Here is a 27,813-nt window from a genome sequence, read left to right as displayed (position 1 = left end):
GCTGCCATCACGGACTCTTGCATTCGATCCTCTCGGCGCTGCAATTCTGAATCACCAGCTGGGTAACAGTAGCCACTCTCTCTCAATACTCGACAAGTTCACGATAGCTTCTGCTGATAACCAGGGGAATTGATAAAACTCCGCGCCGCTGTTACTCCGCCATGTTGGTATTCGTTTACCGGATTTGTGCTAGGCTTGTGGCTAGTATTGGCCCTCGATGGATGTAACTTTGCAACGAGATAGTGCATATTTTTTCTTTAATGCAAAAACGACCTTTTAGCAACACAACTTCAGGCCCACTGCAAGGTTTTTTGCATTTCTCCGATACGATACGCTGGTTACAATCGTTGCCTTTGAATGAGTGTGATACTTGCGGGGAGACGGAGAAAAATGAAACATCTTCCCGTGTGATTACATGGCAGTCGCATGACAATTTTGCATGTCTAAATGAACAGCTGCTTTTGCGCACCTCGAATTCAGCAAGTACTTTGGTCCTGTGACCTCCATGTCATTTGGGTAAAACGACTGCCAAGAAAAGCACATTGATTTATGTAGCAAACGCATGCTGCCGTTCGTACAGCTGATTTCCAGAAAACCAATGCTGGTTCCTGCGTGACACGCAAGGTCGCTGCGTAAAACGCGATGAACGCGACGTGGCCGACAAGGAGGGAAGAGATGTAGCCTGCACAATGCCACTTTATTAGATGTAACTAACGCCAGACGAAACAAACAGCACAAATGGGAGTACACAACATGTTTGAAGAAAATGCGAGATAGGTTTAGTATGCAGCCATACATACTTCCGAAAGGCTGCATGCACACCTCACCTTTTTAGGGTAAGACGAAGAGAGACACACAGGCACACACACTAACACAAGGCAGTAAACGTTGTGCAATACTGGCTTCAATGAGGTATAAGGAACAGCCAAGACTCCATGGCCGACTAGCAGCTAAAATTTCATGGTTGAGGTGCAGTTCGTACTATTCTGTCCTCAAAAGCATCCATTGACTACCTCTCCAAAAGGTCTACTTCCACCAGCTATCTATAAATGTTTGGTCATACCCATGCTTATCGTTTTTTTTATTGTTCATCTTTGACACCCTGTTTCCAGTGTACCCTTCATCCCTCATTACTTAACCAAACCAATGAAGCGGCAACCTCTGTTGCTTCACGCCTGTATTTGCCACTGTAACCATACTCCTTATCATGATCTCAGTTCGTCATAGTCACCCTACAGATCTAGGCATTCGAACCCGACACCTCATATAATATGATAAATACATCAAATTCACAGTAAACTGCAAACCTACAATCGCACATTGCACCACCCTTCTTCCTTTGAGGAGCTGGAGAAAAATATGAGGAGGTACAGTGAATTAGCAATTCATTCCGAAAAAATCTAGCCGAATAGGAAAAACTCAAATTATTGAATTTTTAACTCTTGTCATAAAACAAAGTGACTGCAAACACAAACCATAGTACAAAAATGAGCATCTTCATGAAGGGGCACCAACATAGTCGGCAATTCATGCCACAAGAAATTTCACTTCCATAAATACAATACAAGTGCTAAAATTCACACACTGTCCTCACAAGACACATTCCAGTTTACCTCCAAGTATAACTATTTCAAAGCATGTAAAACCATTTAAAGTTTGACTATGCTGACAAAGGCCCAGAACATTTGCTTGATTTATTTGTGTAACACCTCCAACATCTTGCACCCTTTGAAAACAAGCAAAAACAGAAGTACTGCTCCTGTCAATTTTGGCACATCACACAACGTGACTGGGAGCAGAAATCATAACATAAAAATGTGCACATATATGACAGAAAAGCAATACGAGGTCAACAATTCATACCAAGTAAGAGTCTCATTTCTATACACACAAGTTCTAAACCATTTCACATTAGTAGCACCAGGCATGCATTTCAGTTCACTGCTAAAAATTTTTTTAAAGGATGTCGAACTGTTCAGGTTTTACTAAGCTTACACAAGTCATGGAACATCTTAACACACCCATTTTTTTACACAAGCAAGGAAGGGAGTACTGCAGTTCGTCCCTTTTGGGGACACTTTTTCTGCATGCTATGCCCTGTTACGTTTGGAGACGCCAACATGCCAAGAATATTCAAGCCACTGAGAAGCATCAATCGACAGAGGCTTCAAAGGGCCGTCGACGTGGTTGCAGCGCCACGAGTGCAGGTGGTGGCGTCTACAAGGGTCCTCCCCCCCCCCCCTGCTGTTTACGGGGCGAAACGGCCGTCCGCTGCCTGAGAATGGCTTTGGTGAACCTGTCGTTTGTTGTCAACGCCGGACCTACCCGGGACATAAAGTCTTTCTCCCGGAGGGGACGGCGGGGGAACCGGCGAGCGGCGCAGGGCTGCAAATGAGCCGTGGCAAATGCGGTCGTGTTTGACTAAGCCAACAACGCCGGAATCCTCGTGCTTCGAAAACAACCTCGTCTTAGACTAAGTGCTTTTCCTTATACTTGGAACCTTCTGCAAACTGCAGTGGCAACCTTTTGTTCCCACGCTACACGTGGAAGCTTCTGCAAACTGCAGTGGCAACCTTTAGTCCCCATGCTACCGCTGTGAAGTGCAGGTGACTGACCTTCGACGCTGCCATGGGACCCCCTTCGGGCTATTCATCACTGTTGCCTGGACAGCGCGGACCATAATCTGCCAGTGGTGGCAAGAGTGTGTTGTTGGGGGCGTCCTGGAAGGCGGACCCTAAAGACTGGACACGTGTCCTACGTCACAGTGATTGGACGCATTTTTAAAGAACTAAATTCCCCAACTAGGGACCTGGGGACAGCGGACCCTATTTAAGGAGCGATCTGGCGTGTGGTCAGCCAGCTCCCGATTCACTCTTTCGAACTATGTAAAAATGTAAATAAACCCTTTCAGTCTGTTCTTCACCTCGAAGACCCTCTCATCTCTTCGTCACTCCCACAACAGCAGTCTCCCGATCCAGAACCCGCGGACACCGACCTTGGCTAGAGAGAGCACAGGCGAGCCAGGGACCCGCACCTAACAACTGGTGGCAGTGGTGGGATCAAAGCGCAATCCCCCAACACCAGTGGCCTGCTATGGGGTCGGAGCCCCACATCTAACAGCCCTAGTAAAACAATGGCTACCAGAGTGAGACGTTGCGTCCGTTGGAGCCGTACAGTCGAAAGACAGAGTTGCATGGTATGCCCTAAAATCTATGTGATAAGTGTCCACAAGAGAAAGCTACGTGGCCTTCAATAAAACATTAAATAGCAACAAAACGATGGGAGTCATCGAACGGGCAGTCCCATCCCAAGTGGCTTAGCAGTGGCTTTCCGAGCTTTCCAAGCATAGGAGTCGGTAGCCACGACTACCATGACAAATGTGTAAAAACTGGCACATGCTATAATGGTCTTCGTACGGCTGGTTATGCAATCCAGCATCTCTGTACGGTGACGAAGCAGACGTGCTGAGCGGTGTGTTTGCAAACATCGAAGTGTTTGCAACATCAGCTAGCCGCAGCTGTGTTCCATGTCGCAGGTGCCTGATGGTGCATGAACTTCGTCCAAGGAGCACTTAGAGAGGCACTTGGAGGTCCGCTGCTGCCCCACCCTTGTAAACTGAGGAATGTGAAACGAAACCACGTGGGCACACAAAGCGCATAGCCACGAGGGACCTCAAAACGTACCGAAACTCAGCTGGCCACCTGTTGTGCAACCAATTACAGGCTTTCTTTGGCTTACAACATTCAGGATGTCTTGTTCACCACCTTCCCTGTATGATAAAGGTGCATTAGCAGTTTTTCAGAACAAAACTTCGATATTTTTTAAAAAACGTAACCTTCATGCATGGTTGTCAGCCTCAGTGATTCGCGACTCCTTTTTGCATATTTCGTCATGACACTTGCACTTGCAAGACTGGCCTCTAAAGAGGATATAAGCTGTGTAGCTCTACAGGTATCTGCAATTAAAAACGACCTCATTGTTTTCCCTCTCAAATCACACACCAAGCCAATTTCAAAAATAATGGGACAGAGCAGCGCCCTGTACAAATGCCTCGCACAACTTCGGGCGCCAACAGAGCTGGTCTGAAAGATTGTAGTCAAGCAAACAGATGATGAAGCAATCTCGGAACAAGCCTATCTTCAGTAGCAGATGGTCCGTACTCTTAGTGCTTAACCACTGTATGGACAGCACTGAAAAAAAAACGGTCTCGCCCAGCTGCTCCATCCGGCGGTGGAAAGAGGCAGATTCATATAGTTTGAGTGGATGTACGAAGTGGTCGGTGAATGCCTTCTCGACAACTGATGCGGCCATAAGTCTACTTCAGCCTGCAATGTCAACGCAAGAACTGTTCTTGCATGCGGCCCCATGCAGTGGAGCATGGACTTCGAAACTTTTACTGCAGGCTGTTCATTGTGTCGACCTTTAACATCCAAGGCATACTGCACCTTTATTGAGAGCACTCTTGTAGAGCCCTTTAAAAACGATAAATGTATATTAGCTTCGTGAGGCATTCATGTCACGAAGTGCTTTACATATGAATACAATAAGCTTCATAAGCCAAGTGTTGCACCAAGCAGAAATGTTATTAATGTTGGGGGATGGGGTGCACAGGTCTCAGGCTGTTTGCCAATGGTTGCAACATACTAAGATGATGTTATGACATCACAATAATTAATATAGATTACGAAGAGAGGTCCTAATACAGGCCACTGAGGAACACTTGATGTTATGATGACAGATGTTATTATTAGCTGTAGTGCATGCGATCACACAAAAACAAGCCTTTTTAATAGGTCAATCTATACATATAGTTTACTAATTCTTAAAGGGACATTGAGGAGAAATCCAAGGTGGCTTCTATAGACAGAATACCAGGGTCTGTATTCAGAGTTTTTGTCACAATAAAAAGCGTCATATTCTGCCGCAGCGGCCACACCTGATTAATAGAAATGCTTGCAAGATGTCCGCACTCATTGACTTGGCAAGCCCGCCATCAAAGACTTGCAGGTGCTAACATTTGTCAGCGTCGTCACAAGGAAGGTGAGGACAACCATTCCCATCAAGCAGCACTGCCTTGAGTGGCTGAAAGAATCCCAAAAATCAGATTGTGTGTGCTTGTATCTCCGAGAACTCTGCACAAAAGAAAGGCCTTCTCGACGAGATTTACCCCTTGAAGTGAGATCCTTCTACGAGCGTCGTCAACAGCCCACAGTAGAGGACGATCTGCTACTCTACGCAGCCTGTGTTGTTGTCCCACTCACGTGCAGGAAAGAAATTTTTGGCCTTTTGCACGAAGGTCATTTTGGTCACTTTACTGACATGCAAGTTCCAATTACGCTTCACATGCGAAGTACAGAGCAAGCGTTTCTGGGGGCTCCCCATTACCCTTGCCCAAGCATTGTAATATGCTGGTGCATCATCTGACATGAAGAGCTCAGTGCAAAGTGCCTCACCAGGTCTGTCTTTGAGTGCCTGAAAAAAGCAACCATAGTTTCCTCCGTAGTACTTTTTGAGAGCAGGTAGGCACGTGGAATACCTGACCAGTCGTCGCTAATTACCAGCAATGTTGTTAGTTGCAGCAATGAGAATTAGTTGCCATGAGTAGATCCTGTGCACACACTTTTCTTACCATTATCGAGCAGGAATTCCCTCCGTGTGGTATTCATAAGAGCTGTTTTAAACTTCCCTATGCTTTGTTCTGTAACAAGCTCTTTATAAGCATACAGCAAAGCTGAGGTTTCTTGAAACTCATCAATCCACATCCTCATGCTGACAAACTCATCTGGGTCTTTCTGCTCTTCATATCCAATATGAAAATTGCACTTTACATTGTAAATGTTGTGCCTGCTCAAAGTATGGAGCCCATTTAATTCATCTCCACCAGTTGCGTGTGCACCAAGCAAAATCTTTTTACTCACGCTGGCTGAAATAAATGCTTTTTGCGTTCTGGCGTTGAGAGCGTCTCGGTTCCTGTGGCTCCATCTGCTAGCCTAGATCAAGGCTAGGTTTAGCGGCCGACTGAATTCTGTAACACTGCCATTTCCACATGGCGTCACAATTGCTTGGAATCCAGGATCAAGTTCCTTCAAGCTACATTAATTCAAGACCATCTTCTTCGTATGAAGGCTCACGCTTCATCGTTATACTCCACTGTCGGTCTGACATGTCTTTCTTTTCTTTTTCTTTTTATTTTGACAGAACTGGTTACAATACAAGACCGAATAACACACATTGGTATAAAGCACTGCCAAGGTAGACGAGGCAAAAGGCGTTTAATGCACGCCTGACGAGGCCTCGTCTCCGGAATATTGCATCAGGACAGACGAGTGGCCGGTCGCGCCAACAACAAGAAAGAATAAGGAGGCAGCAAAACTGTGCAGTTACAAAACAATCAGAAAGATTCGGTACAAGACGCCATTATTAGAAACATCAATCATTAAGCAGGTAGAATACAATGCAAAGGCAATACTCAAGATACAATGGAATACCGTACATAAAAAAAACACTTAAGAAAAAATCAAACAAATTTAAACAGCATACATCAAAACAGCGCAGTTATGCTTTATCTAGTAAAAAAGTTTTAACTTGTCTCTTAAAACTATTTACTGAGTTGGAGTTACAGACTATTTGAACAATTTCCTGAAACATGTTTAAAAGTGCAGGGATTTGAAAGTCAACCGACTGCTTCCCGTAGGATGTTCTGATCAGGTTTGAAGTAAACAATACATTTCTCAACTCGTAGCCACAGTGAGCACGTTCATATGTTGCGAAAAAGCCTGGTTGATCACGTTTAATTTCGTTGTATATTCTGAGTGCTAGTACTTGGCGAAATACGTTAGTAAATGTAAGAATCTTGTTTTCATAGAAAAAACCTTGAGTATGTTCACGTGCTGATAAGTTTTCAATAAATCGAATCGCTTTCTTCTGCATGATATGAAGCCGTTCAAGATTGCCCTTTGAAGTCGTGCCCCATACCAGTACGCAGCAGTGTAGTCGTGAGTAGATCATTGCATAGTACAACTGTCGCTTGAACCACGTGGGTAAAATGTACCTGAATTTGTTTAGGATACCTAAGGTTTTCGATATATTGGTGCAGATGCTATCGATGTGTGGTGTCCAGTTAAGGTTTTCGTGAAAGATCACGCCTAGAAATTTCTGTTTGCTTACTTGCGTTATCACTTTTTTCTGAAATTCTAGCTTTAGATAACAATCTGCTGCCTTATTTTTGGGTCGAAATATCATGTAGTTTGTTTTTTCTGTGTTCAGGACTAGCTGATTATGATATAACCAGATAGACAATTGTTCAAGCCATGCATTTGCTTCTGTTAATATGCTGGTTAAGTCGGTTCCTTGAAAAAAGATATTTGCGTCATCAGCGTATAAGATAATATCAGGAGTTCGAGGAATACATACAATGTCATTAATATAGAGAAGAAATAAAAGGGGACCTAAGATAGATCCCTGCGGGACACCATACTGTATCAGTTTAGACGTTGATGTGAAGCTATTGATTTTTACAAACTGGTAACGGTTATGTAAGTAACTTTTAATTAAGTCGAGCGTGATTCCACGAATGCCATAGTTACTAAGTTTATTATATAATATATCATGTTTAATCGAGTCAAAAGCTTTCCTAAAATCTAAAAATATGCCTACGGTATACATCTTATTCTCAATATTAGTTATTTTTTCTTTGATGTTCAGCAAGGCAGATTGAACTGTTTTTCCTTTCTGAAAACCATACTGTTGTTTTACTATTATGTCTTTCTTTGATAAGAATTTGTAAAGTCTATTATTTATAACATACTCAGGTATCTTTGAAAAAAAAGGTAATACAGATATAGGTCTGTAGTTCGCGAGAACATCCTTAGGTCCACCCTTATGTATTGCACAGACGCGGGCAATTTTCATACTGTCTGGGAATATACCATGCCGCATTATGTTGTTGCAAATATGGGAGAGGGGGACGCAAAGAATATCAGATACCGCTTTCACTGGTCGGACAGCAATGTCATCATAACCACAAGCAGAAGAATCTTTCATATTTTTTATCACTCCTTCAATTTCATCTGGTGTGGTTGGCGTCAAAAAAATTGAATCTATTTCAGTATTACTTAGATTTAGGTATGAACTGACCGAGCTGCTGCGAGATGCACCAGCCGTAAGAAAATGATTGTTAAATAGGTTTGCTAGTGACTCACCGGCGTGGCTTGTGCCATCTACGACTAACTCATGGGGTATAGTGTCACTTCTCTGCGAAAGAATTGAATTAAACAAGGTCCATGCCTTTTGAGGGCAGTTGTACACTGCCGTAAACTTGTTCATGTAATACGCTGTGCGAGCTTTCTTTAGTTCACCACTTAGCTTATTTCGCAGTTTTTTATATTCTGACAGTTTATTTATATCTTTAGTCTTAATAAACGTGTTGAACAAGTCATTTCGGGCATTTATCTTGTTTAATAAATCGTTTGTGATCCAAGGCTTTCTTGCACGCTTAGGTTTTTTCAGAATTCTTGCAGGGAAAGCATCATAATATTGTTGAGTTACCGCAGTTAGAAAGCAGTTGTATGCATCATTAGGATGTGCAACATTTAAAACATTTTCCCAAGTTAAACTGCTTAAAAGATCACGAAAACGTGTTATTCCAGCTGTACTGACATGTCTACGAGGCGGAGCTTTTTGGTGTGACTGAGGTTGTGATGTTACCGGCAGGAAGCAAAATATTGGCATGTGGTCACTGATGCCTGTTGTCAGAACTCCAGAGCGCACACCATTGTCATGACAACTTGTCAAACACAAATCAATTAATGTCTGGCTATCTGCGGTCACACGAGTAGGTATGCTAATAACATTTATTAGACCGGTCGAGTGTATTAAATCCTGAAACTTACTGGAACACAAATCAGAGGAAAGCAAATTAATATTAAAATCTCCCAAAATGACTACTGGGCACTTAAAGGATAACAAATGCTCACTAAGGTCTTCGAAAAAATCTAAGAATGCAACCAAGGATCCTGAAGGTGGCCGGTATACAACCGTCACAGCAAACGCTTGACACTTGACTGCAAGGGATTCATAGTTGTCCGTAATAGCAGAGTACTCTTGGATGATACTGTACATATGGCGTTTACTGATGTAGAGCGCCACGCCTCCACCGCGTCGGTTACATCGACCAAGCGATTCATAATTATAGTTATCAAGCTTTACTGCATGCTTTTGATCACTGAACCAAGTTTCCGAAAATGCAAGTACGGTAAATTCATGATTTAACGTTGCCAGGTACGCACAAACGTCAGGATACTTGTCTCGCAAGCTTCTCGCGTTAAGGTGAAAAAACGATGCTGTTTTTTTCAGTGCTTGTGTTTCCTTGACTATGTTGGCGAAAGTGATAGCGCTATGATAACCGCAGTTTGGGGTGTAAGCAGCCATGAAAAAGAAAAAACAGAATCAGAGCGCACGCGCTCTGCTACACCATTTTCGCCAGGTCATCTTCAGTTCTGATCTGGATAGCGCTGTCGCCTTCTTTCTTGCGCACAAGGATTCTGCCATTCTTTTGCCAGACAAACTTATAGGAACGCTCGAGTGCCTTCGATTTTGTCACCCACAGCAATTTCTTGTTCAGAGGAGTTAGATTGTCAAGGAAACGAACGCCGGGAACCTTAGTTACCAGATGTGTCTTTTGCTCGGTCCACTGCTCCTTGGTTGTACGCGAAGAAAAGCGTACCATGATTGCGGGAGTGTTTTCCTCCCTTGCAGGCAGCCTATGTATTGCTTCTACATCTTTCGCGGTTAGCTCTGGGATGTTGAGCTTGCGTGCGACGTTATTTAGTTTCACGAGCAAGTTTTCGCCCTCACTTTTTTCAATACCGTGAACCTCCAAGTTTTGGCGGCGGCTGTATTGGTCAAGGTCATTAAGTTCCCTCCTCAGTTTCTTAACTTCTTCGATCGATGTTTCCGTTTCTACTTTCTGCATTCTCTCTTTCAACTCGGAGATTTCCTGTCCCTGGGTAGTCACCAGTGTAAGTAGGGTATCATACTTAGAGGACAAAAACTCTACTGTTTTTTCAATGTTTTTCACAGTTTCTTTCACAGACAACAGGTCCTCTATTTTGTCAATAAGTGGTAGGAGCAAGGCAATCCGTTTGTTCATAATAGTCAGCTTAGCTCCCACATCAGCACCTTGCTCAGGCTTCGTTTTCCCGGAGCTCTGACTCCGGAGTTTAGAGGCTTTACAAGTAGGACACAACCATGTTTTGTCAATCTCTGGTTTGGATTTTACCGCTGCCTTTCCCACTCCCGAGCAATTTCCAGCATGATAGGAGAATCCACACTCCGAACAAGTCAGGACAAGGGAGTCATCCGTGATTGCTTCCTGGCATGCTAAGCAAATATCTTTCTCCATTTAAATAGTAAGGCAAAAGCACAAACAGCAGCAGCAGGAGCAGCAGTATGAAATGTCTCAAGCACACAAAAAGAAATTTTTCGATACTAACCTGCAAAGCAGGGGATGAGAAGTTAGCTGTGCGTCGACCAGCCACTGCCTACCGCTGCTGCTGCGTGCAATAATGCCAGGCTTGACGGGGTGTCTCTTCTTATAGCGGCAGTGTGGTGACGTAGTCGCTGATTGTCTGGTAGACTGATGTGCTATTGGGCACGGCGGGGGTTCTTCCACGTGACGCTTGATTCAGGCTGTTGATCAGATTCAGATCTGCAAAGCAGGGGATGAGAAGTTAGCTGTGCGTCGACCAGCCACTGCCTACCGCTGCTGCTGCGTGCAATAATGCCAGGCTTGACGGGGTGTCTCTTCTTATAGCGGCAGTGTGGTGACGTAGTCGCTGATTGTCCGGTAGACTGATGTGCTATTGGGCACGGCGGGGGTTCTTCCACGTGATGCTTGATTCAGGCTGTTGATCAGATTCAGATCTGCAAAGCAGGGGATGAGAAGTTAGCTGTGCGTCGACCAGCCACTGCCTACCGCTGCTGCTGCGTGCAAACAGTTCACCGGTTTGGTAGGCCTAGCACCACCACCAGGATCCAACTTCGATCAGCTGGCTTCCTGGTCATCACGGGTGGAACAATTTGAAGATTTTATGTTGCTACGGCAGCGTCTTTGGCAATGAATGAAGTCAAGGTTCGTATGCATCTCTAGTGTGCGGGAGTTTAAGTGCACCGTGTCCTCAATTCACTTCGGCACTCAGAGGCGGAATGTGTGAGTACACACAAGTCAAGCAACACTTCACAGCTTATTGCAGAAATTTTCGCTTTCATAAGCACATACGGCAACGATCCGAGAGCGTAGACGCATTCTACTTTGCCCTGCGTTCGATGGTAAAGAACCTGTAACTTTGGGCCTTTAACTGTCGAGGACAGGCTGGAAATTGACGGCTTTGTTGTTGGCCTGCTCGACGCCAAGCTTTCAGAACAGCTGTGTCGCATGCCAGATCTGACTCTTGACAAAGCATTTTTGCATGCTTGCTTGCACAAGGACGCACAGAAGGAAAGAAAGGAAAGGGCACAAGATGGGTCTCTGACTGTGCACGCAGGCACGTGCATCACAAATACATTCCAACAGACACACGTCAAAAAACAGATGAAGCTTTGCAACTTTTGTGGACCCAAAGCTCATGTGCATGCCTTCTGCCCTGTGCACAATGCTGTATGCAGGTTTTCCAAAAAGAAAGGACCTTATGAGAGCGTCTCCGCAGAACTGTCCGTCTCGCCAAGCAACGTTTATCTCCAAGACACTTGCACGCAATGTCTGTCCCATCAAGGCGGAAAAGACTTGACACGAAGTTTGTGCGCATGAAGGTCAACAGACTTCCTCCAAAATTTGAAGTGGACCAAGGTGCAGAAGTGACTGCAGTTCCCGACACCTTTCCAGGCTTTCTGTCGCTGCTGGGCACGCTGAAGGGGACTCTCAGCGGGCCAGACAACTGCCAGCTGAGGGTTGCTGGTGAATTTTTCACTATTCTCAAATAGAAGGGTTGCACTTCGAAACAGAGAATCTATGTCCTGCTGTCGTCGACGTCACCACTTCTTGGTTACTCAGCATAACAGGCATTGGAGTTGTTCATTTTGCAGATGCACTTCAACACGCTCCTCAAGGAAGTCAGGGTGCCTATCCCTCTCAGTTGCAAATGCAAGAAATCTGATGGCCTAGGGACTTTCGGTGCAGAATACACTATCAGAGTCCAGCCAAATACCAAGCCTTTCACAATTAGCATACCTTGTAGCATATCCTAGCCTCTCGTAATGTGGTGAAGGAAGAGCTTGACATCCTTGAAAAATAAGTTGTGAAAAATATCGATAAACTTGCACCATGATGTGGTAGCCTAAACGTGGTTCTCTAAAAGCTTTGGGTAGATACCGCCTCTATATGGATCTGGCGATGCTCAACAAGGAAGTTCTTACGGAATGGAATGTCTCACCTACAGTTAGACGGGTTTTAGGCCATCTTGGTGATGGCAAGGCTATCTCAAAGCTGGATGCCAGGGCTGGACTTCATGAAATTTGTCTTTTGCGAAAATTGTCACGAATTGACTAAATTCATTGTGCCTGCTGCTCATTGCTGCTACTGTTAACTACTGTTTCAAATAACATCTGCCCCAGTATTCTTTCAAAAAGAAATGGCAAGAATATTCGAAAACCAATCGTCAATTTGACGATATTCAGGTTTTTTTGGGAAAGAAAGAAGAGCATGATCATAAGTTGCTGAACTTATGGATCATGTGGGCAACATGGGTGTAAAGAAAATGTAAAGCTAAACAAAAACAATCATTGTTTTGGACATCACTAAGTAGAATTCCTAGGCATAGTTCAGAGTGAAAAAGGTACCGTATCTACTCTCATATAGGTAGACTTTTTTTCAGAAATGTTACCCACAATTAGCTGTCGAGCTATATTCGTGACCAAAGAAGCTTGACCTATATTCGTGATGAAAATGAGCAAAAGCAGCGCGCTAATGCAGTCTTATTGCCGTTCAAGCAGCGCCGGCTACACTGGGACTATACTTGTGTTCACATTAAATACACACACAAAAAATGAAGAAAAAATAAGCGTTGCCAAGTCTAAAGAAGACGTTTGGAACTACTTTGAATGCTGTCGACTGTATTCGAGACGGCCATGCCGACGAGCAAACGATAGAGCTGTGGAGGTGTGGCCTCTCAGTCGAAAGTAACAGCGAATTGCAGTGTGGACCAGCATCGCTCTTTCACTTATTTTTGTGGTCTTATTGTGGTAGACAGCTTAGAAAGCGGTCTATTTTGGCGTTTAAATAGGTACGAAAGCCAGTGTATTGTAGTTTATAGAAGAGGTCGTGATCAAAACAAACGCTCCGACATGTCGAAGCCGCAGTCGCGCATAACACAAATATTAAAAATGGAAAATTTGCGACAGTTAAAATCCAGCAAAAGCACTAGTGCAATTAAAAGAATCACTGGTTTAACTAATTCATAAAGGTGGCGGTGACGTCCGCTTTCAGGTTGTGTACTTTGCAGGCTTCGTACAGGGCTCGTATACCAGTCACTCGGAATGCCCGTCTTTGTGTCTGTTGTTTCCCTCTGCGCCTAAGTTTTGCCACCGCATTCGCAGTTGTGCACTTGAGCGACATGTCACATCGACAAAGATACACTGCCAACTTCAAGCGACAAGCGATTCTTTCTTGCAGAGAATTCGAACAGTTCCACTCAGCGTGAATTCGACATAAATGAAAAGTTGATTAGGGGTTGGCGGAAACAGCGGGTCCGACTGTTTGTTTGTAATGGGCGGCGTTGTGCTTTTCGCGGGCCAGCAACCGGGAGGTATTAAGCTCAAGAAAAGGAACTGAGGCTTTATGTGGAAGAGGAGCGTGTGAAGGGTCTCCAGGTGTCATGCGATGACATACAAACGAAGGCTTTCATTACCCAGACAACATCGCCACAATGAAAGTCATGCCAGTGTCTCAAGGTGCCGCAGGCATTCGTCGACTTCTGGGCCTCGTTAACTGCACTGGTTAGACTTGAAGAGGGAACGGAAGAAGCTAGCGAAGAAGACCATTAACGATTTAGCCGTAAGAGGGAAAGCACAGGAGTTTAGGATAGCGCTGCAAAACAGATACTCGGCTTTAACTGAGGAAGATGATCTTGATGTTCATTCAATGCACGATAACCTGACATCAATAATTACGCAGTGCGCAGTAGAAGTAGGCGGTAGGACAGTTCGAAAAGATACCGGGAAGCTATCTCCGGTGACGAAAGATCTGATTAAGAAGCGCCAAAACATGAAGGCATCTAACACTACCGATAGAATAGAACTAACGGAGCTATCAAAGTTAATAAATAAGCGCAAGGTAGCCGACATAAGGAAGTTTAATATGGAGAGAATCGAGCATGCTATAAAGAACGGAGGTAGCCTAGAAACAGTGAAGAGGAAACTAGGCATAGGTAAAAACCAGATGTATGCATTAAGAGACAAGCAGGGCAATGTCATTAGCAATATGGATAAGATAGTTAACGTAGCCGAAGAGTTCTACACTGAGCTGTACAGTAGCCAATGTAATCAGAGCGCCAATGAGAAAGACAGCAGTGCACAGCAATGCGTCATCCCGCCAGTAACGAAAGATGAAGTAAAGAAAGCCTTAGAAGCAATGAAAAGGGGAAAAGCAGCTGGGGAGGATCAGGTAACAGCAGATCTGTTGAAGGATGGAGGGGACATCGTGCTAGAAAAACTAGCCACCCTGTATACGCAATGCCTTATGACCTCGACTGTACCAGAAGCTTGGAAGAATGCAAACATTATCTTAATTCATAAGAAGGGAGACGCCAAGGACTTGAAAAATTACAGGCCGATCAGCTTACTATCCGTTGCCTACAAAGTATTTACTAAGGTAATCGCTAATAGAGTCAGGGCAACGTTAGACTTTAATCAACCAAATGATCAGGCAGGCTTTCGTAAAGGATATTCCACAATAGATCATATTCACACTATCAATCAGGTGATAGAGAAATGCGCAGAATATAACCAACCTCTATATATAGCTTTCATTGATTACGAGAAAGCATTCGACTCAGTGGAAACCTCAGCAGTCATACAGGCATTGCGTAATCAGGGGGTAGAAGAGCCTTATGTCAAAATACTGGAAGATATATATAGCAACTGCACAGCTACTATAGTCCTCCATAAAGTCAGCAATAAAATTCCAATAAGGAAGGGCGTGAGGCAAGGAGACACGATATCGCCAATGCTGTTCACCGCATGTTTGCAGGAGGTATTTCGAGGCCTGAATTGGGAACAGTTGGGAATAAGAATAAATGGAGAATACCTAAATAATCTGAGATTTGCTGATGACATTGCCTTGCTGAGTCACTCAGGAGGTGAACTGGAAATCATGATCAACGAGTTAGACAGGCAGAGCAGATCGATGGGTCTAAAAATTAACATGCAGAAAACCAAGGTAATGTTCAACAGTCTAGCAAGGGAACAACAGTTCACAATTGGCAGCGAGAGCCTAGAAATTGTGCCGGAATACGTCTACTTAGGGCAGGTAGTGACAGCTGATCCGGATCATGAGAGGGAGATAACTAGAAGGATGAGAATGGGGTGGAGCGCATATGGCAAATTCTCGCAGATCATGAGTGGCAGTTTACCAATTTCCCTCAAGAGGAAAGTGTACAACAGCATAATCTTACCGGTACTCACCTACGGGGCAGAAACGTGGAGGCTAACGAAAAGAGTTCAGCTTAAGTTAAGGACAACGCAGCGAGCCATGGAAAGAAAAATGATAGGTGTAACGTTAAGAGATCGGAAGCGGGCAGAGTGGGTGAGGGAACAAACACGGGTTAATGACATCCTAGTCGAAATCAAGAGAAAGAAATGGGCTTGGGCAGGGCATGTGATCCGAAGGCAAGATAACCGCTGGTCTTTAAGGGTAACGGAGTGGGTTCCAAGAGAAAGTAAGCGTAGCAGGGGGCGGCAGAAGGTTAGATGGGCGGATGAGATTAAGAAGTTTGCAGGCAAAGGGTGGATGCAGCTGGCAAAGGATAGGGTTAATTGGAGAGACATGGGAGAGGCCTTTGCCCTGCAGTGGGTGTAGTAAGGCTGATGATGATGATGATGAACTGCACTGGATGCTTCCTACCTCGTATATCAAAAGCAAAAGCACAGATCCGAGCTTTGCTGCTGGACTAAAGTCAAGAGGCACACCAAGACTAACTGTGGCAAGAGCATAGAACCAACAATGCCTTTGCAGTGGACTAAAAACCACGCTCAACAATCTGCCTTTGCCAAGCTTAAGAAACTGCTCTGCTCGTACTCGGTACTACACTGGGATCAAGACGAAAGTATCAGCCGAAGGCAGCTCCTTCGGTCTTGGTGCCATCCAGTAACTGAAGCAGCCTTCCCGTGAGTGTGAACCAGTTTTTCCATCACTGACAACAGCAAAACGTTGGCACAATCAGACAGAGACGGAGGCTTCGGCAGCAGGCTAGCCAGTGCTTCGCATTGATGAGTATGTCTGTGGTCTACATTTCTTCATTGAGATGGACCACCAGCTACAACTGGCAATAATGGGAGCATGGATGTCTGCTTGTTACCTCCGCAGATTCAGCGGTTCTGTCTGAAGCTGATGCACTTCCAGTGCCAGGTGCCATATGTACCCAGCAAGCTGTTAGCCACTGTGGATATGCTCCGATGTGCGCTACCGGGTGGCACACTGCCCAGGCAAGCTGATCTTGTTGAGCTCATGAAAGGACTCTGCACACTCGTAGGTTTCTCCTCCACTCGCTAAGACGAACGTGCAACCTTCTGCTCGAGTATTGCACTAAAGGTTGGACTAGCAGACGATACTGCTTCACATTTAAGAAGTACTGGACACATCATGGAAACCTCAGTGTTTTCGACGGCCACTTCTCAAAGGAGCCCTCATTGCAATGTCAATGACCCTTCATCATTCCATACGGATCTCATTCATGACGAGCATCAAGGTATTAACCAATGCAAAGCCATTGCTCAAGATTCAGTGTGGTGACCTATAGTCAAGAGGCACACCAAGACTAACTGTGGCAAGAGCATAGAACCAACAATGCCTTAGACTCCAAGCCTTCCCCAGCTGGAGGTGGGAGTTGACCTCTTCCAATCTTCCCTGAAGTCGCTAGTCAGCACTCTACCACAACACAAGGCAGTTATCGCAGCCATCAAGAGCGTTTGCCGGCCATGGAATCCCAGAGGTAGCCCACAGCGACAATGGTCCATAATCCTCATCCGACGTCGTCTTTACCTTTGCACATCCTTTAAGGGTTTAGGCATATCACCAGCAGCCCAAGATTCCCACAGTCAAAAGCTGAGGTGGACTCCTAGGATGGCGTGGACCGTCAAGGCGGACAATGTTTTCCTCGCACTGCTTGTCTACCATAAAATTCCTGGCGTCAGTGAACTAAGCACAGCACAACTTCTCATAGGCAGATGCACACCAGAGTTCCTAAGACATCAAGCAGCTTGAACCAGGCTGGTCATTGTCTAAGTCTTTTAATCTGAGCGATCAAGCTAATAGGAAAAGGAATTCACCTCAGGTACAGTGCCCACTTCAGACGAGTGGGCAAGTTCGGGTGCATAGCAGATAACCCTGCGATGGTTCTGGGACCAGTTCAACATCCCCCAGCCGTATGTAGTGGAGGACCTGAATAAAGTTCTTCAACGCTACAGGTTATTCCTCATCCCACTGTTCAATGTCCCAATGTCCGAGGGTCCTGCCAAACGTGTTACTGGAATGAACCCGAGAGGAAGCCATCAAGGAGTGAGACTAATACAGCAGGGATGCAAGTAGTTCTTTGCCCAACTTCATGGCTTCACCACCGTCACAACCTTCAAGTTCACCCTTTTGAGTGTCAAGATTTAGACAACTGATTGGGAGGCCTATAAGACTGAACTTGTGCTTGTGTAGTGCTGAGCATAGAGTGCATGTTTGTTCCTTTCTTAAACAAGGGGGGATGTAGTGTGTGTTGCACTAGGTGGCCTCACTGCTTTCTCGGCTACATATGTCATGTGAAATAAAGCTTTGGGCCTTTTCCCCGCTAACCAGCACGGTGTGTGGTTCATGCTTGTGGAAGCACATCCCCTACAGTCACATCAGAAGATGCAGAAAAGCGAAAGCACAAGTGCTCCAGTCACACAGGAGGCAGGCAAAGCAATGAAGCTGAGTCACAGCGTCAGTGCATCAAAAAATTCGTCCGGACAATCATTCAACCACTGGTGAGGAACTGGATGTCTGCTTCATCCTTCAGATAGCAAAAAATGCAGTCAAGCCTTGCTAGAACAAAATGGTTTATGATGAAATGATGGATTTAATATAGCAATGGCATTGAACCCTCTTTGAACCAGCCATATGAATCCACGTATCTGGCGCCAATTCTTTTACTAAGTGAACTTTTCCTACCATTGCACACTGAAGTCCATTGCGGTTGCCTAGAAGTTATGGTGCTCGGCTGCCGACTCGAAAGGCGTGGGTTCGACCCCGGTCGCAACGGTCGAATTTCGATGGAGGCGAAATTCTAGAGGTTCGTGTGCTGTGCGATGTCAGTGCACGTTAATGAAGCCCAGGGGGTAGAACTTTCCGGATACCTTCACGACGGCAGCCCTCATAGCCTTAGTCGCTTTGGGACAAACCCACAGCAAACCAAACCATTGCACATTGTGTTGAAAAGCATTTGTAATACATACGGAACCTGGTATAGTGGCAACGACATTTGTGAAAGCGTATTGCAATGTTCTGCGCATGCTATGGCTGCAGGAAAAGATTCACCTTGTGCTAACACACAGCATTACACGGTTGTGAGGCACTGCTATTTTAGATAAAGATGTGGCCGCACTACACATTTAAAAGCCAGTTTGTCATTCACAGGGACACAGCTTAGTGGTTTCACAGATTCTTCATATCATTACCAACTATTTTTTCCTTTCATATAGTTCTGGCTCACCAATGCCTGGCATAATGAAGTAGGCTAACAGTTTAATGGATGTGAATAATGCTTGCCACGAGGGGTTTGTCACGAAGGTACACATTGGATATAAGTGACGCCAACGAGGAAAGCTTTCAATTAATTTAAGCCACACCAATGGCAAATTCAATGAAGTCTAAATGGAAAAATGCCTCGGTGCTGGCTAATGTCAGTGAGCACCCACTTGATGCTGCAGACTCCACAAAGCAGATGCAGCTCAGAAACACATCAGGAACAGGTCTCACTGCCACCAAGTTACTCATCAAAACCTTGCAATCCCTGCACTGCCCATTGCTGTAAGTACTGCAGGCTGTAGTGCAGGTCCTATGGCCTGCAGTACTCATAGCAGTCCCCATGACGGTGGCCCTTGGATCCGCACTGATGGCACTGGTGGATGATATACCTGGCAGGTGCATCTGAGAACGGTGCCAGGATAGCCGCTCCATAGAATTTTGCGAGGCCCCTGACGAAGACCTCCGCCAGCTCCTCGATACCTTCGCCAGCTGACAGGTGATAGCCATCAGCGGCGAAAAGGTGCCTCTTGGGTGCCTTCATTGCATCCAGGAAGCGATGCTGAAAACAAAATGAGATACGTTGATAAATAAGGCAGCTTGAGCAAGCATAACGTCCTAACAGCATAGAGCTACAATAAGTATTTCGGCTTTCTGGCACAGCTTTCCTGTAAACAATGCATAAAGAAGGCAGAAAGAATGCATCCACGCAAATGCAGTGCTCAATGAGAACCAAATTACAATGCCGTAATTAATCTATGGCAGGTAACCAGGCACACACACAAGGATAAGAACAGACCCGGATGTCCCCCTGCGCTAGGAGTGTTTTCTGGCAAGACACTGACTTATATTGATACCTTTATCGCCTCCTACTGCAGGCTTCTCAGCTTCTATAGTTTCCTTCTTATGTTTTTGAGAATGAGTCTGAGCCAAGGCATGAACCCACTGGAGCTACAATGTGCAACCAAGTCCTACATGGCCAGTTTTTATCCTGCTAGCATGCCACGCGAGTCTTTCATTATGACGCCACCCAGCCTGTCTAACACACTACTTGCTGCAAAAGAAAGGCTTACAACAGACCGCACCTTCTACGCAATAAGGGACCTTAAGGCAGGACCCGGCTTTTAAATCAGAAAAAATCGGGTAACCTCCACAACTTGGGCAAGGCTCTGGAGGTTCTCGTAACTCAGATAAAGGCCTCCGCCATCTTCTCAGGACTGCGAAAGTGGCTGAAGTTTCAGTGTATGTAGCGAAGCATAGGGCCAACATTTAGAGTTTATGAAGCATGCTTGCTTCCCTTAAAAAGCTAAAAACATCTGGCATATCGACCAGTGTATCTGTACCTAAAATCACGGCTGGAGGAAAAGGAATGTGTTCTTTATAAAATGGGGTAAAATATTTTTTACCAGTCATTAAAGTTTTGTGCATGAAAATAAAATGTGGTTTGCTGTAAGCTCATCTCCGCATTTTCTGCAAACAGGTTTCTCTTCGCTTCGCAGTAGGAAGTTATGTGCGAGATGTGCATGCCCTATACGAATGACGGCAGATAGCCACTTCCTCAAGACCTTTCAGGCAGGTGCAAGACTTCCATTCATCTAAAACTGGCATAGCAAAGTGAAGTTTGTTATTTGCTTCAATTTTCATTAAAGGGGATATGTGCGTTTTTATTTCCCTGCCACGAGCATTTCCCTGCCTTGAGCTGTGGCTATTTTATGTTGTGTATGATGTCGCTAAGAAGCGGAGAGATTACATTTTTAAATTAAAGAGCCGAAAGTGCACTCAGTACACTTTCACCACTGCGCTTCCAACATAAACAAGTTTTCCAGCCATCCATATAAAAGTCCGTGAACCACTGTATTTTTCTTTGAGTACAAGAAATTCTTCTATAATCTGTTGTAGAGTGTGCTTCTTACAGAAGTTTGCGTGAAATCACAGACTGCTGCCAAATTGTACCATGCATGAAGTGCGTCTCGTCTTTGAGCAATGCCGGGTAGCGAGTCTAATATGCCGAGATGTTTGCATATCTCTTCAGAACATAAGAGCAGTGACCTGCTAGCTTGCGGTGTTGAACAGTGTAGCATTCAAGCGATGCCTTCGTCGGTTCGAAGAGGCTGAGAGCTGAGTGTATCTCCACGACATGCAGCCCAGTCACGTTTTCACGCCTGAAGTGATCAAACTGCGGTTTTAAAATGTTCTTTGAACCTTTAGCCTTATGCTAGTGTCACCTTCCCACTCCTTTACAACCATATCAGCCGAAACACTGGCTATCTGAGCCAAACCCCCAGAAGCAGCAGCCGTTGGGACGAGGCAGGAGCTCAGCGGTCGGGAGGCATGCAATGGCAGCGTGACCACGTTATCAAAGATGGCAGCCTCCATGACATGGCACTGTAAATAGTGTATAGGCAACCAATTTCAAATTGATAAGCAATGTGGTTGGGATGTCACTTTGCTGCTTGCTTAAGAGATTTTTGTTTCCTTTGGTCCGAGCTACAGTCTGTTCTGGACCGCAGCGGCGGCCTAGTGGCTGAGCATCCACCTCGCATGCGGGAGGAACAGGGTTCGATCCCCAGTGTCGTCGGGTACCCACCGGTGATACAATGGGTACAAGCTTTCCCCTGCTTGGTGCTCGGCTTATTCATGGTGAAATGCTTGGGAAATGGGTCTTTGACTCCACATTGAGCAAACGAAAATACCTTGAGCCATGGCGCTCTTTGGCCGCAGATGCCCTTGCACCATAAACATTCACTCTCATCATGATCAGTCTGCTCTGTCTGCCAGTGCACCAGACATTGCCACCTTGACTTTGCGAAGGGAAAAAAACTATGTCACTAGCACATGCAACCCCGCATATTTTGTAACTCGCTCTTTGCAGCTTTCATTAACAACGTGTATAATTTCCCAGGAGCACACACCATGATGTTTGGATGTCTTTTCTCCTCTGTTTGCACGAGTTGTCACATTCAGTGCCACAGACTTTGCTCTTGGTGTGAATGACAGGTATTATTTTGGTGGTCTAGAAGGTCACTCACCCACTTCTGTTCATTCCTTTGATCATGGTATTTCTCCTTAAAAAAAGATGTCGCATTTCTTGCAAGTGTGCGCTGATGTTAGAACTTACAAAACCTTGGCCAACGCACACGCAAAGCATTATTTTTCTGAAATTTTTTTTCTGAGCCACCAGCCGCGGTGGCTCAGGAGTTAGGGCGCTCGGCTACTGATCTGGAGTTCCCGGGTTCGAACCCGACCGCGGCGGCTGCGTTTTTATGGAGGCAAAACGCTAAGGCGCCGGTGTGCTGTGCGATGGCAGTGCACGTTAAAGATCCCCGGGTGGTCGAAATTATTCCGGAGCCCTCCACTACGGCACCTCTTTCTTCCTTTCCTCTTTCACTCCCTCCTTTATCCCTTCCCTTACAGCGCTGGGCGGTTAAGGTGTGCTCCGATATATGAGACAGATACTGCGCCATTTCCTTTCCCCAAAAACCAATTATTATTATTATTCTGAAATTAGCTTTGGATCGGGACACACCAGACACACAACAGCTTGCGTTTTGCCATGCGATGATACTTAGCTGGAATCTGTGAGCTGCCAAAAGGTGGCCAAGGTAGCTGACCAAACACTGGATTGTGTGCAGTACATTACAAACTGCGGCATGTTACTTGCTCCTCAACCCGGTATGGAAAGCGCACACGTCAATACTATGTACCTGCCTCATTCAATAGTTTGCCACCTAGTGTATTTCGCATGCATACTAAATAGACCCTGAAAAAAATTTTGCAGTCTGTCTCTGCATTGCTTCCTGCCCTTTATTTCATCTGTCATTGTCTTAATTTCAAATTACTGTCATCCCTCTTGATGGCATAACAGTTGTGTCAATATTTGTCTCTCTGTGTTGCTGACTTTTTTTCCAAATTCATTAAGTCTTTATTTACCTTTGCTTTACCATTGCTCACTATCTGCCAGACACTGCCACTCATGCCATTTGAGGCTTTAGTAGGCATGATTTATGCTGTATGAAAAGTGACATGAAAGTGGCGCCTGCCCGAAATCAGCTCACAAGACTAGCCAATCACAGCAGCATTTGCGAAGGAAGTTTTTTTTAGCATGGTTTCAGCGAAGAAGCTGCGAATGCTCGCTTCATCTGAGCTATAGTTCGGTGAAATAGTTAAGCGAAAACTTGGTGAGCATAATATAGCCAGGAAGGTCATTTAGGCTATTTATTATTAACTATTGTGGTTGTGGGAGACTAAACTCACTTCTTGCCAAATTTTTGCAACACTCACAGCATCCCTTAGAAATACAATATATTACTAGAAGATTTTTCATTAGTACTGTAGTCATACTTCATGCTGCTGAGTCTTAAAAACGGGGAGTTAGTATAATTACACTTCTTCAATGCCGTGAGGCAAATGAACAGGGTGACGAGTGACAGGCGATTGTGTCGCGGGCACATCACCAAAGAACATTAGTTCATGCAATTACTGCTTAAGAGTTTGGCAAGTGTGTCTGGTATACTGCAACCACTCCAGTGTAGCAAGCAATAATTAGAATGCTTTCAAGAGTATGCCAGCCACCTGGAAATTGGACTTGGAAGGATAGCTGCATATCAGTATCTGTGGGTACACACCTCCATTCGCGGACGCTCTCTGAAAAAACAAAGGTCGATTGACGCAGGAAAGTTCAGGCTCTGAGAATAGCAAGGGGACTGTGTCAGTGTCCGCTCGCCTTCACTTCTATCAAAACAGTTCGCAAATTCACGGTCACATGCAGGAGTTAACTTTTTCTACACGACTGTTTGTTTCCCCACGCACAAATATTGTTGCAAGGCACCACTATATTTGTCGCATCTTGTACTTACAGTCGTCAGCACACCTATTTAAAGCGCTACAACGCCACCGTGTACCACTAAGAAAGTGAAAGTTTAGAACCTGTACTCGGTTGTCAATATTATGCTGGTGCTAGACCGAAGGCGCACTGGCACGCTGTGCGTCCTGTCGACTGCACTGTACCAGTTATAGAACAGCTGAGCCAATATTTAACTTTTACGGTTCCTCGGCAAACCGCTCCAGCGACCGCCAGGCTTGCTGACTGCACTTGCCTCGCACACGGTGAAGAGAAGCATGAATCGGTACTCACGTCTGGGTTCAAGATGCCCACACACGGCATCCGCTTCAGCGCAGCCGTCAAATTGCGGTTAAGCAAGCGCCGACTTGCCTCGGCGTCCGTCGAGGCAAAACACCGCGGCAACACCTTTGCCACAAGCACAACAGGTGCCACGTCGCGCAGCAGAAGCAGGACAAGGGCCTGTGATACGAAAAGATGTATGAGAATTCCGTACTGAAATCGACAGCAATTGGAAGTTCTCAGCAATTACGTACTACCTTGACGTTAACGCATATCGCTTGCGGACTGGCATTAGGCCTCGCAAGGTCATTCCCTCCTACGTAAAGTATAACAAAATCTGCTGGCTTGAGATTAAGGCGCCGCACAGCGCTTGCGAGGTGCACAGCGTCGTAGCCCCCGAAGCTAAACGTACAGGTCTAACCGATGGGCATAAACGTAGGCGACTTCTGCACAATCGCTTGAGTTGGCTGTCGCCGACAAGTACGCCAAGTACGTCCCGCATAGCCATTGCTAAACTGAAATAACGCAACCAATGTGGCCTAGGGACTGTCAAGCTCTAGGTTCAATAAGTTGAGCAGCTAAAAACGCTAGGCTCAATGCGCTAGGGACACTAGAGGGCTGGTGTACCTAGTGTATTCCGCAGACAAGCGTTTCGGTGCAGGTGGGCTGGAAACGCTGATTGGTCAAACAAAATGTGACGTCACGTTTAAAACGTCACGTGACGTCATGGCCACGTGACTTTTAATGACGTCGTGTCCGGTTGGGAAGAGACATATTTTCCCTAGGTTTTTCTCGGAATTCCCCACGTTTTTGACAGCGCGCGCGGGTTCAAAAAGCGCACCTGATGCGCCGCGCTTTCACACACTGCATGCGCGTTTCTATATTTTTATTATATATGATATCCTTGAACTGCTGGTGTATTATTTTAGTGCGCTCGAACGGCGCGCTTCGTTGTGCATTTATTATAATCGCCACTGCCTGGCGGACCCGATACAGCTTTTGCAGACCTGAGAGGTTAAACACGTACTATCCATGCAAAGCCACGCAAATGCGCCTACAGGTGACCACGCCCGTCTATCAGCGCTCCGTCGAGTGCCTGCATTTACAATCGAGTGCTGTAGGACTATGAACCTGACCTAGAGCATACATATTATAATTTTTCCTTGTATTCTACATTCTCTACATGCAGGAGACTACACTCATAGCTTTCGCTAGTGCAGAAATTTCGTACAACCGTGTCAAAATTTGGCGGTCTGGTTTTGTTCTACACGACGTTTTGGAGGAGAAAAGCATTGGGTCTTTGAAGGACGACAGTCTATATAAACTCCTATTCACTGTGTCGTCGTACCTATCGTAATTAATGACGACATATAAAGGCTTTTGATACAACTCTCGTGATTTAAAACAAAACTGTTCGTTTCACTAACCCGCGAAAAAATATTGCGCGCAATCATTCGCCACAGCCCGTTGCTGCGTAATTTTTGTTTTGTGCGGATTTTCTTTTATAATATGACAGCTGCACGCGATAGCTTATATATATAGTTGCGCAGCCGACCACTGCAGGTACCAGTAAACACGTACCCCGTTTAGAATGAATTTAAAAACGCGGTCGGGAGTTGGAATTATTTGTCCGGGACGCTGCGGTCAAAGTTCGCAGTTTTGAAAATTGAAACACGGAAATTTTTGCGCATAGCTAGTCACTCTTGCATAAGTAAATATCTTATTCCTACCCATCATCCCTTTGTCAGAACACATATATTAATGAGAAAAACGACCCATTTGATGCAATTAAGTTCACAGTCCTACAGGGTGGGTTCCACAACAAAGAGAGCAACGGGAGTCGTACTTAATTATTTACAAATTTGTAACAATTGCTCACGGCATTAATGAAAGTCCGGGTTTATTGACCTCCATCGCCCCTTTCAGAGCCAGTGCTGACCTTAGGAGTGCCGGCGCGTCAAACCTCGGTCGTTTGCCGCCAGCGGCATCTTTTTCAAGCTTTGCTGCCCGTCTGCTTGCACAAAGCTCATAATTCATCCCCCACCCCTGTCTTCCCAGTTCGACGTACCAACTTGTCGAGCGGGGTGCAATTGAAGAACCAAGAACCCTTGATTAAATGCTCCTGCCATTCACCTTTACCCCCCCACAGGACACTTTCGCGAACTCGTATGTTTTGCCGCCTTTTTCTTTTTCTTTTGTGTGTGTGTTTCATGCACAGTGCACGTGTGTGTAGTTAAGCTAACTGCGTCGCTGATTCCGCCTTCACTATTCGTACCGAAGACGCTCCTGGAACGTCTCCTGCCCTGTCTGAATTTATTGTTTATTTGTTTGCTCGTTTTGGCCGGCGGCACGGGCAGTACATGCATCTATGATTCTTATCTGCTCCGGGACTCCGCCAAAGTCTGTCATTGTTGCTTTGAGGGCCCGGATGCCCTCCCTCCCCTCGTTATTCCTTTTTTCCCCGGGCTGGCCTCCCGCGCAAGCTCGCTGGGCGGCAGGGGACAAAGCGTTTTTCTTTTTCTCTTTATTTCTTTCTCCTTTTTCTAGTATTTTTCTTTTGTGCCCATCAAGGGTTCTTGGTTCTTCAATTGCACCCCGCTCGGCAAGGTGGTGCGTCGAACTGGCAAGACAGGGGTGGGGGATGAATTCAGAGCTTTGTGTAAGCGGGCAGCGAAGTTTGAAAAAGATGCCGCTGGCGACAAACGACCGAGGTTTGTCGCGCCGGAATTCCTAAGGTCAGCATTGGCTCTGCAAGGGGCGATGGAGGTCAATACACCCGGACTTTCATTAATGCCGTGAGGAATTGTTATTAAATTTGTAAATAAAGTACGACTCGCGTTGCTCGAGATCTCTTTGTTGTGGAACCCACCCTGTAGGACTGTTAACTTAATTGCATCAAATGGGTCGTTTTTCTCATTAATATATGTGTTTTAACAAGGGGAGGTAGGGATAAAATATGCGCGCGGGGGTTATTAAAGCGAATTCGTATAAAGTTAACGGCCTGCCCAATGTACTGCGTACTGCACACACTGCATCCTAGGAGGTATATTACGTTGCAGAAATCCCAATCAGAGTTGTCATTAATTTTCCATTTGAATCCTGAAGCTGTGCTTATTTCACAGCTTGATGTTTGTAATGTGTTTGCAGACCTGGAATCTACTTTTTCCACAAGGTCGACACCCCAAAACCGTCTCTTTATGTGACTGAGTGTATTAGAATGTTTCGAATGTTTTTCGGTCGTCTGTAGACTGCATGAGGGAGAGCAGTGAAAATGTTGGCGAGGCGCTAGCTCGCTTTGTTTGAGAATGTTGAAATGTTTTTTTGAAGATTTTGTTTACGTACGTTAGGCGGCTGGGTTACTGGTGAAGGGAAGTACGAGATTTGCCTGATGGTCTGTTTGCTCGCTGTATCGACGTCACTCCAGTATTTGCTCTCGGTTGGGTTTAGATGTCCTTTGAATGGCATCGTCGGCAATGGCGACGGGTATCGCTGCTTAATGAGGACTTCTTGCATGCGTTTGGAATTTTTTACGAAGTCTTCATCTTGGGAACATATTCCTTTAGATCGATGTGCCTGAGAGTATGGGATGCTTGTTTTAGAGTGACGAGGATGGTGCAGTCATGGTTCATTATGCAATGTAAAATCTGATTCACGAATATTTTTGTTACTTGTTGCACGATACGTTTGTTCCTGAAATTCAGCACATCCATGC

At 45.4% G+C, this 27,813-nt stretch overlaps 1 protein-coding gene across 1 annotated transcript; it reads right to left on the bottom strand.

The window, feature by feature from the left end:
* Nucleotides 1–1,164: 1,164 nt before the first annotated feature.
* Nucleotides 1,165–24,588, bottom strand: LOC144112340 (uncharacterized). Its single transcript, XM_077645199.1, has 4 exons — nt 24,514–24,588; nt 24,114–24,281; nt 23,552–23,623; nt 1,165–19,541 (listed from the first exon to the last, which is right to left on the bottom strand). The coding sequence occupies exons 2-4, from the start codon at nt 24,141–24,143 to the stop codon at nt 19,293–19,295; spliced, it is 351 nt and encodes a 116-aa protein (XP_077501325.1). The 5' UTR covers nt 24,144–24,281; nt 24,514–24,588; the 3' UTR covers nt 1,165–19,292.
* Between the last annotated feature and the right edge of the window lie 3,225 nt (nt 24,589–27,813).

This window comes from Amblyomma americanum, unplaced genomic scaffold (assembly GCF_052857255.1).
Source record: "Amblyomma americanum isolate KBUSLIRL-KWMA unplaced genomic scaffold, ASM5285725v1 scaffold_65, whole genome shotgun sequence".
NCBI lineage: Eukaryota > Metazoa > Arthropoda > Arachnida > Ixodida > Ixodidae > Amblyomma > Amblyomma americanum.
The sequence above is the reverse complement of the archived record's forward strand: the minus strand, read 5'-3'. Positions and strand labels throughout refer to the sequence as shown.